General features: G+C 43.5%; 2 protein-coding genes across 8 annotated transcripts in view; both read left to right on the top strand.

The window, feature by feature from the left end:
• GTF2H5 (general transcription factor IIH subunit 5) overlaps nucleotides 1-12,897 on the top strand; it is an 83,261-nt gene extending 70,364 nt beyond the window's left edge. The window contains exon 3 of one of the 2 annotated variants that reach the window (XR_012227034.1): nucleotides 12,221-12,360. Coding sequence is in view for 1 of the 2 variants with exons in the window: in XM_073561013.1 (XP_073417114.1) it covers nucleotides 12,221-12,401 (181 nt within the window). In the remaining variant the exon portion in view is untranslated. Of the gene's footprint in view, nucleotides 1-12,220 lie in introns of both variants that reach the window. The other variant, XM_073561013.1, reaches the window with a different exon arrangement.
• SERAC1 (serine active site containing 1) overlaps nucleotides 1-18,292 on the top strand; it is a 1,540,408-nt gene that overhangs the window by 70,364 nt on the left and 1,451,752 nt on the right. The gene's annotated exons all lie outside the window — the stretch shown is intronic.

Raw genomic sequence — 18,292 nt, 5'->3', positions numbered from 1 at the left:
TACTTTTTATATTCTTGGCTAATGCATGCTGGGACTGAGAGCGTCTGTGTCTGCCTCAAGAAATGTCTACGGAGATTTAGAATGTTTAAACTATACTATATATACCTTGTATCTGGTGATACTGTACACTTTTTACATTATTGTCAAATCCATGCTGAGCGTGTGAGCATGTCTGCCTCCTGAAATACATAGAGATTTTTTGTATTTTATTATACTATATATACCTTGTATCTGTTGATCCAGTACCCTTTGTACCCGAAATTCATCCACCCACCATGCTGCTGCATCACACTGTTGACTCATGTTTAGTTTATGATCTATTAGAATACCCAAGTCTTTTTCACATGTGCTGTTGCTTAGTCCTATTCCTCCCATTATGTATATGATTTTTTCATTTTTATTGCCCAGATGTAGTACTTTGAAATTTTCCCTGTTAAAAACCATTCTGTTAGTTGCTTCCCACTGCTGCAGTTTATTTATATCTTTTTGAATCCTCTCTCTTCTTTAGTATTAGCTATCTCTCCTAACTTTGTGTCATCAGCAAATTTAATCATTGTACCCTCAATTCCTTCATCTAAATCATTGATAAAGATGTTGAACAATACAGTGCCCAGAACAGAGCCTTGTATTTATAGTACCCCTCCCCCACTTCATCAATTGCAGACCCTCCCACCCCCATCACCCATTTAATTCTTTTTATTAAGGGGGGAAAAAAAGTTTTTCATACTTGCCTCACAGACGATCCCCTGCAGGCACAACTCTGCTTCTGGTGTCCTTGTACATGCCGGTGTATATGCGATGACTTCATCGCATACGCTTCGTCACCTGACCAGACTTCCAGGGAAGGCAGAGACAGCTGGAGCTGCGCAGCCGTTCAGGTTAGATGACCGTTGAGCTCCGGGAAACCGCCCAGCTGAATTGTGCATGGCGCGCAGCACTTTATTGCATGTTGGGGTCCGGTGAGCAAAAATACAAGGGGAGGCTGGTTTATGTCCCCCCTCTGTTCTTCTGCTCACCGGGCCCCATACAGTAGTAATGCCCTGATGGTGGCCTTGTGTACAGGAGCTTTAAAAATATTCATGGAGAGGAGAACCTCCATATGTCTTCGTAGGGAAATGCACAGGGGTTGTAGCCATGAGAAAACTTGTTTGTTCAGTCTGTTTTGCAATTACTTTTTTGTGGCATTATCTATCTATGTACACATCAGGTTGTGTGTAAAATTAGAAATGCTCTTCTTTATATACAGGACCATTTATCATAATGGACAGAAGTGCAAAAGGAAGTGGTGTCCTTTGGACAAATGTCCAGCTGGTTTGTATTTTTTTTTTTTTTTGTATTGAACTGCATAGGCACTAAGCTTTTTGAAACTGGATCCTTAATGCACTACCAGGTTGGATAAATCGTGGTCATTTTCAAGTTTCTCCAATGTAGTACAATTTTTTTGTTATCAAGCAACAGACTGTGTATTCTAAGTTGTCATGTTAACAAGTACATATATACCTTTTTATGTATTTGTCTACTCAAGGAATCAGCTACATATGTGGTCAAAATTGTTGGTATCCCTTGTTTAATGACAGAAAAACCCACAATGGTCACAGAAATAACGTGAATCTGACAAAAGTAATAGTAAAAAATCTGTGAAAATGATCAAATGAAAGTCAGAAAAAAATAAAACTAATGAAATAAGCCTGGTCAGAAATGATTGTACCCCTGAAAATAATGTGACAAAAAGGGACATGTTAAATCAAGGTTTGTCCACTAATTAGCATCACAGGTGTCTACAATCTTGGAATCAGTGAGTGGGCCTGTATATAGGGCTACATGTACTCACTTTGCTGTTAGGTGACATGATGTGTATCACACTCAACATGAATCAGAGGAAACTAAAGGTGCTGTCACACTTAGCGATGTACCAGCGATCCCGACCAGCGATATGACGCAGTCAGGATCGCTGGTACATCGCTAAGTGGTCGCTAGTGAGCTGCCACACAGGCAGATCTCACTAGCGACATCGCTGGGGACGGGGATCGCTACTTACCTGTCACACTAGGCGATCCTGCGTCCTCCCGCCTGCGTCCACGCGTCGCTCGTCTTCACAGCAGGAAGCGCCGCAGGAAGCTGACAACGAGAAACAGTCCTGAACGTTCTCGCGCGATCAGCGATAACCAGCCGGGGGAGCCGGTCGGAAGTAAGTATCAGACATAGCGATATCGCTATCAATATCGCTATAACGTCACTAGTTATAGCGATATTGCTAGTGATATCTCTTAGTGTGACATGCCCTTAAGGAAAGAGTTGTCTCAGGAGATCAGAAAGAAAATCATAGACAAACATGTTAAAGGTAAAATTTAAAAGACCCTTTCCAAGCTGCTTGATGTTCCTTTGACTACAGTTGCACACATTATGCACAATATACAATATATAGAAGGGTGCACTACTATCAGACCACACTATCTAGTGGAGTGCAATACCTAGCCTGTAAACAAGAGGACCAAAAAGGGGGGAGAGAAAGACTAGGCTAATGATAGCATGTACATCCATGTATAAAAAATTGCACAACCTTTATTTCATAATGGACACAAATAAGATTAAAAACATTTAGGCTGTGTGCCCTCGTAGCGATTTTTTAAGCGTTTTTGCCGCGATTTTCGGCGCGAAAACGTTTAAAAATCGTGCACAGAACGCCCCCCATGCATTCCTATGGCATTCCGCACATGCTATGCTAATGCTGCGCTTTTTTCCGCGTCGGAATCGCATCGCGGAAAAAATCGCAGCATGCTCATTCTTTTGTGCGGAATCGCAAAGAATTGCCGCGATTCCGCACCCATAGGAATGCATGAGAATCGCTTACTTCCCGCATGTGGCTATACCCACCATGCGGGAAGTTAAGCGTCTCATGTGCGGTTGGTACCCACGGTGTGGAGGAGAGGAGACTGTCCTCCAGGCCCTGGGTACCATACCCCTGTAAAAAAAAAGAATAGAAAATAAAAAATCGGGGTATATTTACCTTCCGGCGTCCCGCGCTGCATTCCCGGCCTAAGCGTTCCCAGTAATGCCTTGCGGCACGGTCCAGTGATGACGTAGTCTCGCGTGACTCTAGCGGTCTCGCGAGATCGCTATAGCAACGCGAGACTACGTCATCACAGGACGCAAGGCATTACTGGGAACGCTGTGGCCCGGGAATGCAGCGCGGGACGCCGGAAGGTAAATATACCCTGATTTTTTTATTTTTTTTAGCATTTTAACATTCTATCTTTTACTATTGATGCCGCATAGGCGGCCTCAATAGTAAAAACCTGGTCACACTTGTCAAACACTATGTTTGACGAGTGTGACCAACCTGTCAATCACTTTCCAAGCGATGCTTCAAATCGCTTGGAAAGTGCTTGAATATCGCACACGAAAATCGCGGCGAAATCGCGCAGAAAAAAACGCGTGATTTCTGTGAAGGAGTCAGGTTTTTGGTGTGCGTTTTAACACGCACCGTGGGCACATAGCCTTAAAATACATACATGAACCAATATCCCAACACCTCCAGAAAAACCCCATGGACTTTAAATGCCACCCATAATGGGCAATGAAAAGCCCCTTGTCCAACAATGAAAAAAGTAAATAGTACAGCAATACGTGGCCAGAATGTAAGTGTACCAAATAAACAAGAAAATCAAACAAACATAAATATAATCAGTATGCCTTGAATACCAAGAGATTGTTTCTCCTATCTAGGCTGAAATATACAATTGGCCTCAAGGAAATTGCTGGTGCAGGAAAAAGCCTGCAGAGAATTGCATAATGACTAAAGAGTGCAAAATTTGCAGTCAAACCATGATCTCCAAGGGAACAGCCAAACATGGACAGGGGCAGCAGAGTTCCAACGGGGATGGGGAGGAAGGCAGGAGAGGCCCCACGCGCATCGCTGCTGCAAAGGCGGCATCGTCAGGGGAAGTTGATCCAAAACGAAATAAGACTGGTTTAAATACCCATACCAATAGCCACAAAAAGAAAGGAATGCCCGACTTAACAGGGGTATTATAATCAAGGGGTCGTTCCCCTGTGGGGATTGTAATATCTGCCCTTTTATGCTACCAACAAGGGATCTGTTTATAGATCCCGTCAACTCCAAGAGACATCCATTAAGGACGAATGTGAATTGTAAAACGAGGGATGTGATCTATGCCATCATTTGCCCTTGCAATAAAGGATATGTTGGGTAAACATAAGAATTAAGAAAGAGGGCCCAAAAGCATAATCTACTATACATTTGGCAGCAACTGATCGAGAAAAGGGTAAACCGCTCACTCCTATAGCCACCCACTTCCTGGAGATCCACGGGGGGTTCACCAAAGAATTTGAGGATTGTTGGGCACTTCCTGGAGATCCACGGGGGGTTCACCAAAGAATTTGAGGATTGTTGGGCTACAAAAAGTTTTTTGGGAGCCAAGGGAGGGAGCTCACATAAGCTATTGCTACGCATAGAATCCCGGTGGATTTATGCTTTAAATTCGGTAGCACCAATAGGGCTCAATGAAGAATTACTCTGCACCGTTTTTTGGGATGAATATCCCCCCTCTCGTTGTGTGATTATATCCCCTTATTTTGTACCTATTCTCTTGTTTACAGGTGTCTATTATGTTGGCTTGGGCATGTTGCCTTATTGTAAAAATGGGCCCAGCTATCATCCCACATAGGGGAATTTCCTGTCTCTCATGGAAATTGGATTTTTTAATCCAATTATCATAGTCTTTATTATGGACAATGTGGCTTTCTGGGTATCAGTTCTTTGTTATGGACTATGTGGCTTTCTGGGGAGCCAGCTCTAGGATATGGATTGGATCTGCACCGAATTTCCTTGGATGAATTGTAATACTCTCTGGATACCCAACATATTATGGATTGTCTTCTATCTCCATGGACGCTAAGAATTTCCTTGCAACGATGTTTGGACATGATTTGGATCTGGATCGGACCTTCCCGGATGAAGTATAGTATTTTTTTGGATATCTAGTTTTATTACGTATTTAGTACGTATTGATATGCATAGTTGATGAGCATTGTATATATGCATTTTTTGTGCGGATACTGGGATTATATCTGCTGGTTGCAAATATATGTGCCATGATATTGTCGAGGGTGGGTTTATAATGGGTTCGTTACACCAACATAGGGTCTTTGAATTTTTATTATCGATAAGGCACTTCTGATATGCAACTTTGTTCTATTGTTTAATCGTTTGCCTTGTTGTCTGGCCTTCAATCCTTCTGTATAATTTTGGGATCTTATCTAAGATTATTGACCCTATTTTGATTCTTTATGGACCCATTTACTACCTAATATTATCTATTAAATCATACTTGGCCGTATATACATTTCTCTGTTCCATATATATGCATACAAATTCTTTCGTACTTTTTTCTTTTTTGTGCTGGTACCAGTGCACGCGCGCTCTTTGCAGGCGATATCCGTTGATAACACACTCTGTTATATACTAGCCGCAATACATCTGCTATCTTGTTTAAATAGCCATTTTTGTACATATGTGCCTATTATTTCTACTCTCTAATAATAAGGTTTGCAATGAATGTGTAATATTTTGTATGCACGCGCGTCTGTTACTATGGTGGCTTTAATACGCACACGTGGTTGTTGTTATGACCGCGCGATGTTTTATGCGCACGCACATCTGTCTCCATGGTGGCAGTAACAATCTTTTGCGATCTCTGATGCGCACGCTTGGTTACTATCATGACCATGCATTGTTTAGTGTGCACACGCGCTTGCTACCATGGTTGCAGCTACAACATCCGGTTATCTTTAGCGCGCAAACGCGAATACCATCAGAATAGTGATTACCATTTACGGTGCCAGGGCTGTGACGTTGCTGTGTTACTCGGTGCCAGGTGTGTTTCTGGGCGTTCCTTTCTTTTTGTGGCTATTGGTATGAGTATTTAAACCAGTCTTATTTCGTTTTGGATCAACTTCCCCTGACGAAGCCGCCTTTGCAGTGGCAATACGCGTGGGGCCACTCCCGCCTTCCCTCCCCATCCCCGTTGGGACTCTGCTGCCCCTGTCCATGTTTGGCTGTTCCCTTGGAGATCATGGTTTGACTGCAAATTTTGCACTCTTTAGCTATTATGCAATTCTCTGCAGGCTTTTACCTGCACCAGTGATTTCCTTGAGGCCAATTGTATGTTTCAGGCTAGATAGGAGAAACAATCTCTTGGTATTCAAGGCATACTGATTATATTATGCTTGATTGATTTTCTTGTTTATTTGGTACATTTACATTCTGGCCACGTATTGCTGTACTATGTACTTTTTTCACTGTTGCACAGGGGGCTTTTCATTGCCCATTATGGGTGGCATTTAAAGTCCATGGGATTTCTCTGGATGTGTTGGGATATTGGTTTATGTATGTATTTTAAATGGTTTTAATCTTATTTGTGTCCATCTAATATACACTGTGTTCCAAATTATTATGCAAAGAATATTTCCTCATATTTTCTCTAAATTACCTATATGAATTGCAGTCATTGTTATTTTCCAGCCATCTAATATTCTAGTATAATTGCAATGTTTTTGAACAAACTGCCTATGAAAACAGTATATTTTTAAAAATAAGAAACACTCAAAATGCATGTTCCAAGTTATTATGCACAGCAGAGTTTTCAATCTTTTTATTTTTATTTTGAACAAAAAAATGGTCAATTGTGAAATTATAAGAATTATCAGCTTATTACAAAATGAAATCAAACAGTTTTCAAGTCAAAACTTTATTCTAGGTGATGTTACATTTGCACATAGGACCCCTTGTTCGAAAGAAGCTTCTGAACTCTCTCGTCCATTGAATTTGTCAGTTTTTGGATGGTTTGTGCATCAATTGTTTTACATGTGGACAGAATACCCTCCCAGAGCTGTTGCTTAGATGTGAACTGCCTCCCGCCATCATAGACACTCCTTTTGATGATGCTCCAGAGGTTCTCAATGGGATTGAGGTCAGGGGAAGATGGTGGCCACACCATAAGTTTGTCCTCTTTTATGCCCATAGCAGCCAGTGATGCAGATGTGTTATTTGCAGCATGAGACGGTGCATTATCATGCATGAAAATGATCTTGCTGCGGAAAGCACGGTTCTTCCTCTTGAACCATGGCAGGAAGTGCTGTTTTAGAAGCTCCACATAGATTATGGAGTTCATCTTTACCCCTTCAGGGATCCTAAAGGGGCTGATAATCTCTCTCCCCATGATTCCAGCCCAAAACATTACTCTGCCTCCTCCTTGTTGGCACCTTAGCCGTGTTTTCATGGGGTGTCCATCAACCAGCCATCCTCCACTCCATCCATCTGGACCATCGAGCGTTGCACGGCACTCATCGGTGAACAAAACAGTTTGGAAGTCAGTCTTCATGTATCGTTTGGCCCACTGGAGCCGTTTCTGCTTGTGTGCAGTGGATAGAGGTGGTCGACAGGATGGCTTATGCACAGCTGCAAACCTCTGAAGGACCCTGCATCTTGTTGTTCGGGGGACGTTGGAGGCACCAGCAGCTTCAAAAACTTGGCTGCTGCTATGACAAGGCATTTTTGCAGCTGCTCTTTTAACTTGACACAATTGCCTGTTGGAAAGAGTCCTCAATTTTTCCTTAGCGCACACACGTGTGTGCTGAGAATCAGCTACATACTTCTTGATTGTGCGATGATCACGATGAAGTGTCTTGGCAATGTTGATTGTAGTCATGCCTTGACCTAAATACTCCACAATTTGTTGGTTCTCAGCAGCCGACATCCTTTTTCTTTCCCATTTTAGCAAAAAATGTAGGCTGCTTAATAATGTGGAACAGCCTTCTTAAGTAGTCTTGCCTTTATTTGGACACACCTGCCAAACTGATTTGCACAGGTATCTGCAATTGCTTTCAGTGATATAAAGAGCCCTGACACACATCACCATCAATGAGTTTAAATGACAAACAAAAAAATTCTAACCTTATCACTCCTAAACTCTTTTTGCATAATAATTTGGAACACAGTGTATAAAGCTCAATGTGTGTGTGTATGTATGGTTGTATGTCCGGGATTGGCATCTGCACCGTCGCAGCTACAGCCACAAAATTTTGGACAGTCACACGTCTGGACCTCGAGACCTTCATAGGCTATGTTGTGAGGCAAAATTTTAACCCCGCGCATTCCAATTCACCAAACAATTTTGCCTATTATCATTTCTATGGTGTTATCGTTCTTCTGTAAAGCTGGAAATAACACAATTTATTACCGTGCCAACACAGACCACCCTCTGACACAGACTGCAGGATAGAATTAGATACATGGCTCAGCAGTCAGTATCACACAGGATAGGATTAGATACACAGCTCAGCAGTCAGTATCACACAGGAGAGGATTAGACACATGGCTCAGCAGTCAGTATCACACAGGATAGGATTAGATACACAGCTCAGCACACAGTATCACACAGAATAGTATTAGATACACGGCTCAGCAGACAGTATCACACAGAATAGGATTTGATACACTGCTCAGCAGTCAGTATCACACAGGATAGGATTAGATACACAGCTCAGCAGTCAGTAAAAAACTTTTTTGTAGTTCCAGCACACGATGTAGAAAAAGCCTTTATTTAATCCATCATTAAAAAATACAATTCCAGCTAGGATAAAAGCATGTGTAGGCTTAGGCTACTTTCACACATCAGTTTTTGTGCATCAGGCGCGATGCGGCGAAAAGTGTAAAAACCGGATCCGGCGCCTGTTGCCACCGGATCCGGTTTTTTCCCCATAGAGTTTCATTATCGCCGCATCGCGCCTGATGCCTATGCGGCGTATCCGGTTTTTGCCAGATCCGGCAAAAACAGCCGGTCCGGCGTCTGGAAAAAACGTTCTCTGCAACGTTTTTTCTCAGCGCCGGACCGGCTTTTTCCACAGCGCATGCCCGGACTCTGTGAATGTTAACCCCACAAGTGCCCGGTGAGAGAGAGAGATCTCTCTCTGTCACCCAGACACTTGTGAGAGATCTCCCTCGCCGGGCACTTGTGGGGTTAACACTCAGTGTCTGGGTGAGAGAGAGAGATCTCTCTGTGGGGTTAACCCCACAAGTGCCCAGCAAGAGAGAGAGATTCGCCCGGACACTGAGTGTTAACCCCACATGTCTCTCTCTCTCTCCAACCCCCTCTCCTCTCCCCTCCCCTCTCCTCTCCTACCCTCCCCTCACCTCCCTTTCAGCAGCTGTCTCTCTCAGCGGCTGTCTCTGTCCACCTCCTGCTGCGGCTCCTTTAAATCACGTCCGAGCCGTATCAGACGCCGCACACACATCCGGTGTCACGGCTGCTGGCCTGATCCGGCGGCCCGGCTTTTCGCCGCACGCCGCCGGACCCCACACACCGGATGTGTGAAAGTAGCCTTACGCGTTTCGGATCATGTTTGACCCTTAATCATAGCAGCACTCAGTATCACACAGGATAGGAATAGATAAACAGCTCAGCAGACAGTATCACACAGGATAGGATTAGATGCGCAGCTCAGCACACAGTATCACACAGAATAGTATTAGATACACGGCTCAGCAGACAGTATCACACAAAATAGGATTAGATACACGGCTCAGCAGTCAGACTCAGTATCACTCAGGATAGGATTAGATACACGGCTCAGCAGTCAGACTCAGTATCACTCAGGATAGGATTAGATACACGGCTGAGCAGTCAGTATCACACAGGATAGGGTTTGATACACGGCTCAGCAGATGGTATCAAGCAGGATAGGATTAGATACACTGCTCAGCATTCAGTATCACACAGGAGAGGATTAGACACATGGCTCAGCAGTCAGTATCACATAGGATAGGATTAGATCACAGCTCAGCAGTCAGTATCATACAGGATAGGATTAGATACACGGCTCAACAGTCAGTATCACACAGGATAGGATTAGACACATGGCTCAGCAGTCAGTATCACATAGGATAGGATTAGATCACGGCTCAGCAGACAGTATCACACAGGATAGGATTAGATACACAGCTCAGTACACAGTATCACACAGAATAGTATTAGATACATGGCTCAACAGACAATTTCACACACAATAGGATTAGATACACGGCTCAGCAGGCAGTATCACACAGGATAGGATTAGATGCATGGCTGAGCAGTCAGTAACACACGATAGGATTAGATACACAGCTCTGCAGATATCACACAGGATAGGGTTAGATACACAGATACACATGTTTATCAAAAGGCTCTTGAATGAGTTGAAAATAAAATACTATCAATACTTGGGTAATCGTTTAGTTAATTTGTGTTGCAAATCTGTAGTGTTGAATATATGATGTGAAATGTTTTTATGTGCAATATAATCATTATAATTTGTTATAACTAACCACAGTTGGTTACTATGCCCAGGCAACACCGGGCTCTTCAGCTAGTTATGAAATAAAGGTTTTGCAATTTTTTATACATGGATGTGCATGCTAGCATTAGCCTAGTCTCTCTCCCTCCTTTTTGGTACAGTTACACACATTATTCAGAAATTTAAGCTCCATGGGACTGTAGCCAACCTTCCTAGACGTGGCCACAGGAGGAAAATTGATGACAAATCAAAGAGACGGATAATACGAATAGTAACAAAAGAGCCCAGAAAAATTTCTAAACAGATTAAAGGTGAACTTCAAGCTCAAGGAACATCAGTGTCAGATCGCACCATCCGTCATTTTATAAACCAAAGTGGACTTCATGGGAGATGACCAAGGAGGAGACCATAAAAAAAAAAATCATAAAAAAGCCAGACTGGAATTTGCCAAACTACATGTTGACAAACCACAAAGCTTCTGGGAGAATGTCCTATGAACAGATGAGACAAAAATTGAACTTTGTGGCAAGGCACATGAGCTCTATATTCACAGATGGAAAAATGAAGCATATCAAGAAAAGAACACTTTACCTACTGTGAAACATGAAGGTGGCTCTGTTATGTTCTGAGGCTGGTTTGTTACATCTGGCATAGTGTGTCTAGAATCTGTGCTAACTGAAAAGATGGTAAAACATTGCAAGCTTTTGATACTACTCAGGTCTCTTCATCAGGCTAGACTAATACAACATCTGAAGAATCACATATTTATACACAAAATAAAACACTGAGGACTTTCAATTCTAAATATTCTATCTACTGGCAAACATCGTACAAATATTTATATCTTTCCTGTATTAGAATCTGTGCATGATACAATGAAATCTCAAGACTATCAAGGCATTCTAGAGAGAAATGTACTGCCCAGTGTCATAAATCTTGGTCTCAGTCACAGGTCATGGGTCTTGCAACAGGATTATGACCCAAAACGCACAGCTAAAAACACCCAAGAATGGGTAAGAGGAAAACATTTTACTATTGGACTATTCTGAAGTGGCCTTCTATGATCCCTAACCTAAATCCTATTGAGCATCTTTGGAAAGAGCTGAATCATGCCATCTGGAAAAGGCAACCTTCAAACACGAGAAAACTGGAGCAGTTTGCTCTTGAGGAGTGGGCCAAAATACCTGTCGAGAGGTGCAGAAGTCTCATTGACAGTTACAGGAATCATTTGATTGCAGTGATGGCCTCAAAAGGTTGTACAACAAAATATTAAGCTAAGGGTACCATCATTTCTGTCCAGGACCATTTCATGAGTTGTATTTTTTTTTTAATTCTGTGGAAGCATGGTTGAAAAGCAATGTCTTTCATTTGCTCATTATCATAGATTTTTTTATTTATTACTTTTGTCAGATTTAAGTTATTTCTGTGACCATTGTGGGTTTTTCTGTCATTAAATGAGGGGTACCAACAATTTTGACCGTGTGTGTACTTAATCGCTTGAGTAGACAATTTCGTAAAAAGTTGTACGTGGACTTGATAAAATGACAATTTAGAATACGCAGTCTGTTGCTTGATAAAAATGTTACTACACTGGAGAAACTTAAAAATGACAACCTGGTAGTGCATTAAGGATCCGGTTTCAAAAAGCTTAGTTGACTATGCTGTTCAAACTGTTAAAACTACAACTTCCACCATGAATAACTGATGCAAGTTGTACTTTCATAACAGCTAAAGTCCCGACGTTTTTTGGCCCTTGTACAACTTTGCTAAGTAATTTTGTGAATTACCGTATTAAACTTTCACTGAGTAATGTGCAAAAGCCTGCTGTTTGTGTGACCAGTGTACCCTCTAATGTTTGTATTTGCAGTGATCCAGCTATGAAACAGTTCTTGTTGTACTTGGATGAAACTAATGCTTTAGGAACCAAGTTTATTATTCAGGACTTGGATGAAACTCACGTTTTTGTCTTAGCTGAATTGGTTGCTGTCCTCCAGGAGAAGGTTGGAGAGCTCATGGACCAGAACTCCTTTCCTATTACTCAGAAGTAAATCTGTGAACTGTAACATGTAATATATACTATGTGTTTTTGTGGATTCACATGGATTTTTCAGTATGTTTTAAACCTGATATTAGATTGATCACATGGATATGAAGCGATCTAGAATAGAGTTCTGTCATGTTAATGTTTCCTTGCATTATTTATCTGCTATAAAATGTCATTAAAAGTCACTTAATATTGTGCCATAATTTCTTTTAATCTAATTCTACATAGGAGTTTTTGGAATTTATATTTTTGGGGGGCGTGCTATCATATAGAGAAATCCTGTTTTAACCCCTTTACCACCAAGTCTGTTAGAATGTTAATGACTAGGCCAATTGTTATAATTATGACCAGTGTCACCTTATGTGGTAATAACTGAGATATTTCAACGGATCCCACTGATTGAGATTGTTTTTTGTGACACATTGTACTTAATGAGTGGCAAAGTTTCTTCGATATGACTTGCATTTATTTGTGAAAAAAATAAAAATATGGCACATTTAGTTATTTTTCAAACTTATTTTTTTATCCCCTTAAATCAAAGACATTTCCCACATGTCTAACATCAGCACAATTTTTGAAACATAATTTTTTTTAATAAGTTTTAAGGGTTAAAAGGTGACCAGTGATTTTTCTAATTTTTCCAACAAAAGTTACAAAACCATTTTTTTTTTTACCCCCAAGCGTAGTTTGCATGTTAATGACCAGGCCAATTCTTACAATTCTGACCACTGTCTCTTTGAGGTAATAACTCTGGAACGCTTCCATGGAGCCCGGTGATCTAAGGGTGGTTTCACATTAGCGTTTCAGGGCGCAGCGACGGCCTGCGCACGGCCGCCGCTAAGCCCCGCCCCTGCTGCGCCTCCTCCGGTAGCTCCGCCTACGGATGCATGACGCTGCTTGCATCCTGCGTCCCCTATCTTTATCACTGGGGACGCAGGCCGTGTGCAGTATGCGTTTGGCGGCGCATGCGTCCTTTTGATGGTGCGCCGAGCGCAACCAAATTGCAACAGGTTGCGTTAGGCGCTGGTCGGCGCACCGTCAAAAGGACGCATGTGCCACCAAACGCATACTGCGCGCGGCCTCCGTCCCCAGTGATAAAGATGGGGGATGCATGCAGCGTCATGCGCCCGTAGGTGGGGCTTAGCGGCGGCTGTGCGCAGGCTGTCGCAGCGCCCTGAAACGCTAATGTGAAACCACCCTAACATTCTTTTCTCGTGACGTATTGTACTTAATGATAGTGGTAAAATTTCTTTGGTATGACTTGCGTTTATTTGTGAAAAAACTGAAGTTTGAAAATATTGCAATTTTTCAAATTTGAATTTTCATGCCCTTAACCCCTTAATGTCTATGGACGTGCAGAGTCCGTCATGGCAGGAGGTAACTTCCTGCACCATGACGGACTCTGCACGTCCTGCCTTTAAACTGTCACTGCGTGTAAACACGCAGTTTCAGTTCAGTACCGACAGCTGTCTATGAAAGCGGAGAGGCACAGCAATGGGGGCAGGGACCCTTGCAGTCGGTCCCTGCACCCACAGCGCTGTGATTGGTCAGTCAATCTGACAGACCAAACACAGCAGTGATGAGCAGGAGAGGCTGAAATTTGAGCTTCTCCTGCCCGATATCAATACAGGAGCTCAGCGCTGCAGTGGCTGAGCATCCTGCACGGACAGCTAGGAGCGGAGCTCCCACCGCTCCTGGCTGTTAACCCCCTCACTGCTGCGATCGAGCGCGATCGCAGCGTTCAGAGGGGGAGGCAGAGGGTAGGGGGCTCCCTCTGCCTCAGGTCGGCGTCCCCGCGATGTAATCGTGGGGCCCGACCTGTGCCATGATGACCCAGAGGTGTCATGACGACCTACGGGTCATTTACATACTGAAAGCTGCAGAGACCATGCTCGCAGCATGGTGTCACCAGCTTTCAGCATTGGTATAATGCATTACAATGCTGGAGCATTGTAATGTATTATACCTAAAGTGAAAGTAAAATTCCCTAAAAAATCCCCTAAAAATTACACATTTTTATGTAAAAAAAAAAAAAAATACACGTTTAGTATCGACATGTCCGTAAAAATTCCTTCTATAAAAGTGTCACCCTAGTTAATCCCTTCAGTGAACGCCGTAAAAAACCCCACAAAAAAGTAGCAAATTATACTTTTTCCAAGCGGTATCATCATACCGCTTGGAAAAAGTGCAATAACACCCGATCAAAAAGACGGATATAAATATAGTACTGCTGAAAACGTCATCTTGTCCCGCAAAAAAAAAGCCACCATACGGCATCATCAGCGAAAAAATTAAAAAGTTATAACTTGCAGAATAAAGTGATGGAAAAATAATTTTTTTCTATAAGTTTTTATTGTGTAAAACACACCAAAACATAAAAAAAGATATAAATGAGGTATCGCTGTAATCGTAGTGACCCAAAGGATAAAGCTGCCATACTAATTTTACCACACGCGGAATGGATGGAAAAAAAAAAGCATTCCTAAATTGCTGGGTTTTGTTCATTCAAAAAATGAACAGAAGAATAGAATAGAAAGCGATCAAAAAACGTTATGTGCCCTAAAATGGTACCAATAAAACGTCAGCTCTTCCCGCAAAAATCAAGCCCTCACATAACTCTGTCGGCCGTAATATGGAAAAATTATAGCTCATTAAAGATCATTTTTGTGGGAAAAAAATATTTTTTAATTTTCACAGCTCTTATAACGCATAAACTTCTGTGAAGCACTAGGGGGTTCAAAGTGCTCACCACACATCTAGATAAGCTCCATGGGGGGTCTAGTTTGCAAAACGGGGTCACTTGTGGGGGGTTTCTACTGTTTTGGCACATCGGGGCTCTGCAAACGCAACATGACGCTTGCAGAACATTCCATCAAAGTCTGCATTCCAAAACAGCGCTCCTTCCCTTCTGAGCTCTGCCATGCGCCCAAACGGGATCCACCCCACATATGGGGTATCAGTGTACTCAGGACACATTGCACCACAACTGTTAGGGTCCTATTTCTCCTGTTATCCTCGTGAAAATAAAAATTTTGGGCAAAAAAATTATTCTTGTGAAAAAAAAGATTTTTTTTTATTTTCATGACTCTATATTATAAACTTCTGTGAAGCACTTGGGGGTTCAAAGTGCTCACCACTAGAGTTGAGCGACTTTTGGTTTTTTAGGGTCGCGTTTCGTTTCGTGAAACCCGACTTTTCCAAAAGTCGGGTCGAGCAAGATCGTCCGATTATAGGGAAAAGTCGGGGTCGTCCCGAAACACGAAACCCAATGTAAGTCAATGGGGAATAAAAGTCGGCAGTGAGAGGACAGGAAACACACCAACAGTGCCCATTTGAATGCCAAAAGCATCAATTCTTCTTACTTAAGCTTGTCAACCTTAATTAACTTCATAATACAAGTTACGCACTGAAAAATGGGGGTTATTTGGCTACAGACTGTGGGGGGGGGAGGGCTGGCTCCAGATTTTCATGTGCCCTGGGCAAAAGAGCGCCCCTTTAACACATACCACAACTCATCATGCTCCGATACGGCAGAGAAATAGCGGTATAGTACAATGAAAAATACCTCACTTTTTACATCTCATGACGAGGCCCATCTATTTCTCCATACAGAATCATTGGTCCCATATAATGTTTGAAACAGTATATGATGAGCTCCACATAATGCTACAGTATATGTTGGTCCCCATGGATGAAGCTCTACTGTCTTATGGGCCCAAATAATGCTCCAAACATAATGGGCCCCATTTCTAATGCTCTAGTGTATAATGGGCCCTGTAAATGCTGCTCCAGTGTCTGATGTCCACCTTTGGAATGTTCCAGTGTATGGTGGGCCCCATCTATCATTCTCAGATGGTGTTAGGCCCAGTATGGATTGCACGTGATTGCACAAAGGTTAGAAAGGGTACCGTATCCCCGGATAACATGTATGGATAGCGTACACATTCAAAATATATGTCTCAGGAGGCAGGCTCAGACGGTGTTAGGCCCAGTATGGATTGCAAGTGATTGCACAAAGGTTAGAAAGGGTACCGTATCCCCGGATAACATGTATGGATAGCGTACACATTCAAAATATATGTCTATACATCAGGAGGCAGGCTCAGACGGTGTCAGGCACAGTATGGATTTGACGGCCCAGATTACACAGCGGAGGAGCAGGGAGAGGTAAAGATTGCAAATGCTGGGGCCCTGCCCAAGCAAGGGGGGCCCACTCGTGGGCATCGGTACTGGCACTGGGCCCCTCATAGTACAGCGGTGTGTCTGACGGCGGGTGTGCACCACCACCGTCAGAGACACTTGATTGCACTATGAGGGACCCTGTGCCAGTGCCCGCGCCCAAGAGTCGGCCTACCCACCTGTCCAGGGCAACGGCACTCGCACGGTGTCGTGCGCTAGGTGGTGACCCCGGCCATGGGGGGGGAGGCAGCACAGTTAGGGAGTTTTAGAAAGTGGCATATGTTGATGTTGGACATTCAGCTGATGCAAAAGGCGAAATAGGTGAAGTACCAGGAAGAGGTGGACCAAAGCAAGCCATTTTTCTGTCACCCTATGTGTCAGCAGGGGAAGGTGGGACAAAATCCTTGGAAACCCATGCGTGGTTCATTTTAATGAAGGTTAGATCATCCACATTTTGGGTTGACAGACGGGTCCTTTTTTCTGTCAGGATTCATCCAGCTGCACTGAAGACTCTTTCCGATAGCACACTTGCAGCTGGGCAGGCGAGCTCCTGTAAGGCATATTGGGCCAATTCAGGCCAGGTGTCCAGTTTAGCGGCCCAATAGTCAAAGGGGAATGACCTGTGTGGGAGAACATCGATATGGGAGGAAAAGTAGTTTGTAACCATAGTTGACAACTGCTGTCTCCTGTCACTTTCCATCGATGCAGTATTACCAGTTGTGTGAGCGGTATTTGAAAAATCAGTCCACAACATTGTCATGAAACCCCTGTCTCCAACGCCACTTCTGCTGTGTGCACCACGAACACCTCTGCCAAGCTGCCCCCGGCCCGTACGGCTCGTGTGAGAACCATCACCGCTGCTGTGTGCTGGGAATGCCTCAAGCAACCGATTTACCAGAGTTGCTTGTTTATTAGCCAATATTAGGTCAAGGTTCTCCTGTGGCATGATGTTTTGTAATTTGCCTTTATAGCGTGGATCCAGGATGCTGGCCAACCAGTAGTCGTCATCGTTCATCATTTTGGCAATGCGGGGGTCCCTTTTTAGGATCCGCAAGGCATAATCTGACATGTGGGCCAATGTTCCCGGTGTCAATGATGCACTGCGAGTGCTGGGTGGAGGAGCACTTTCTGGCAAATCCACATCCCTCCAGTCAGGCACAAACCCTGTACCAGACCTTGCCACGCCAACATTTTCACTTGCCCCACGAGATGCATCCTCCTCCCCTAAGTAATCATCCCCATCATCATCCTCCTCCTCTTCTTCCTCCACCTCGTCCAGGAGAGGTCCCTGAGCAGACAATGGCTGAATGTCATCAAGGATTCCCTCCTCCTCTTCCTCCTCATCAACATTGGCTGCAGACGTCTGCTCCTTAAGGTGCGTCAAAGTTTGCATGAGCAGACGCATAAGTGGGATGCTCATGCTTAGGATGGCGTCGTCTGCGCTTACCAGCCGTGTGCATTCCTCAAAACACTGAAGGACTTTACAAAGGTCTTTCAGCTTCGACCACTGCACACCTGTCACCTCCATGTCTGCTCTCAAAGTGCCTGGCCGTGTATCCTCCCACAAATGCATTATGGCCTGCCTCTGCTCGCACAGCCGCTCCACCATGTGCAGGGTGGAGTTCCACCTTGTTGCAATGTCGATAATGAGGCGGTGGTTGGGAAGGTGGAGCAATCGCTGCAGCTTCTGCATACGAACGGAGTGTACAGGCGACC

The sequence above is a fragment of the Dendrobates tinctorius genome, unplaced genomic scaffold (assembly GCF_039654945.1).
Source record: "Dendrobates tinctorius isolate UK_male_01 unplaced genomic scaffold, ASM3965494v1 ptg000310l, whole genome shotgun sequence".
NCBI classification, from domain to species: domain Eukaryota; kingdom Metazoa; phylum Chordata; class Amphibia; order Anura; family Dendrobatidae; genus Dendrobates; species Dendrobates tinctorius.
The sequence above is the reverse complement of the archived record's forward strand: the minus strand, read 5'-3'. Positions and strand labels throughout refer to the sequence as shown.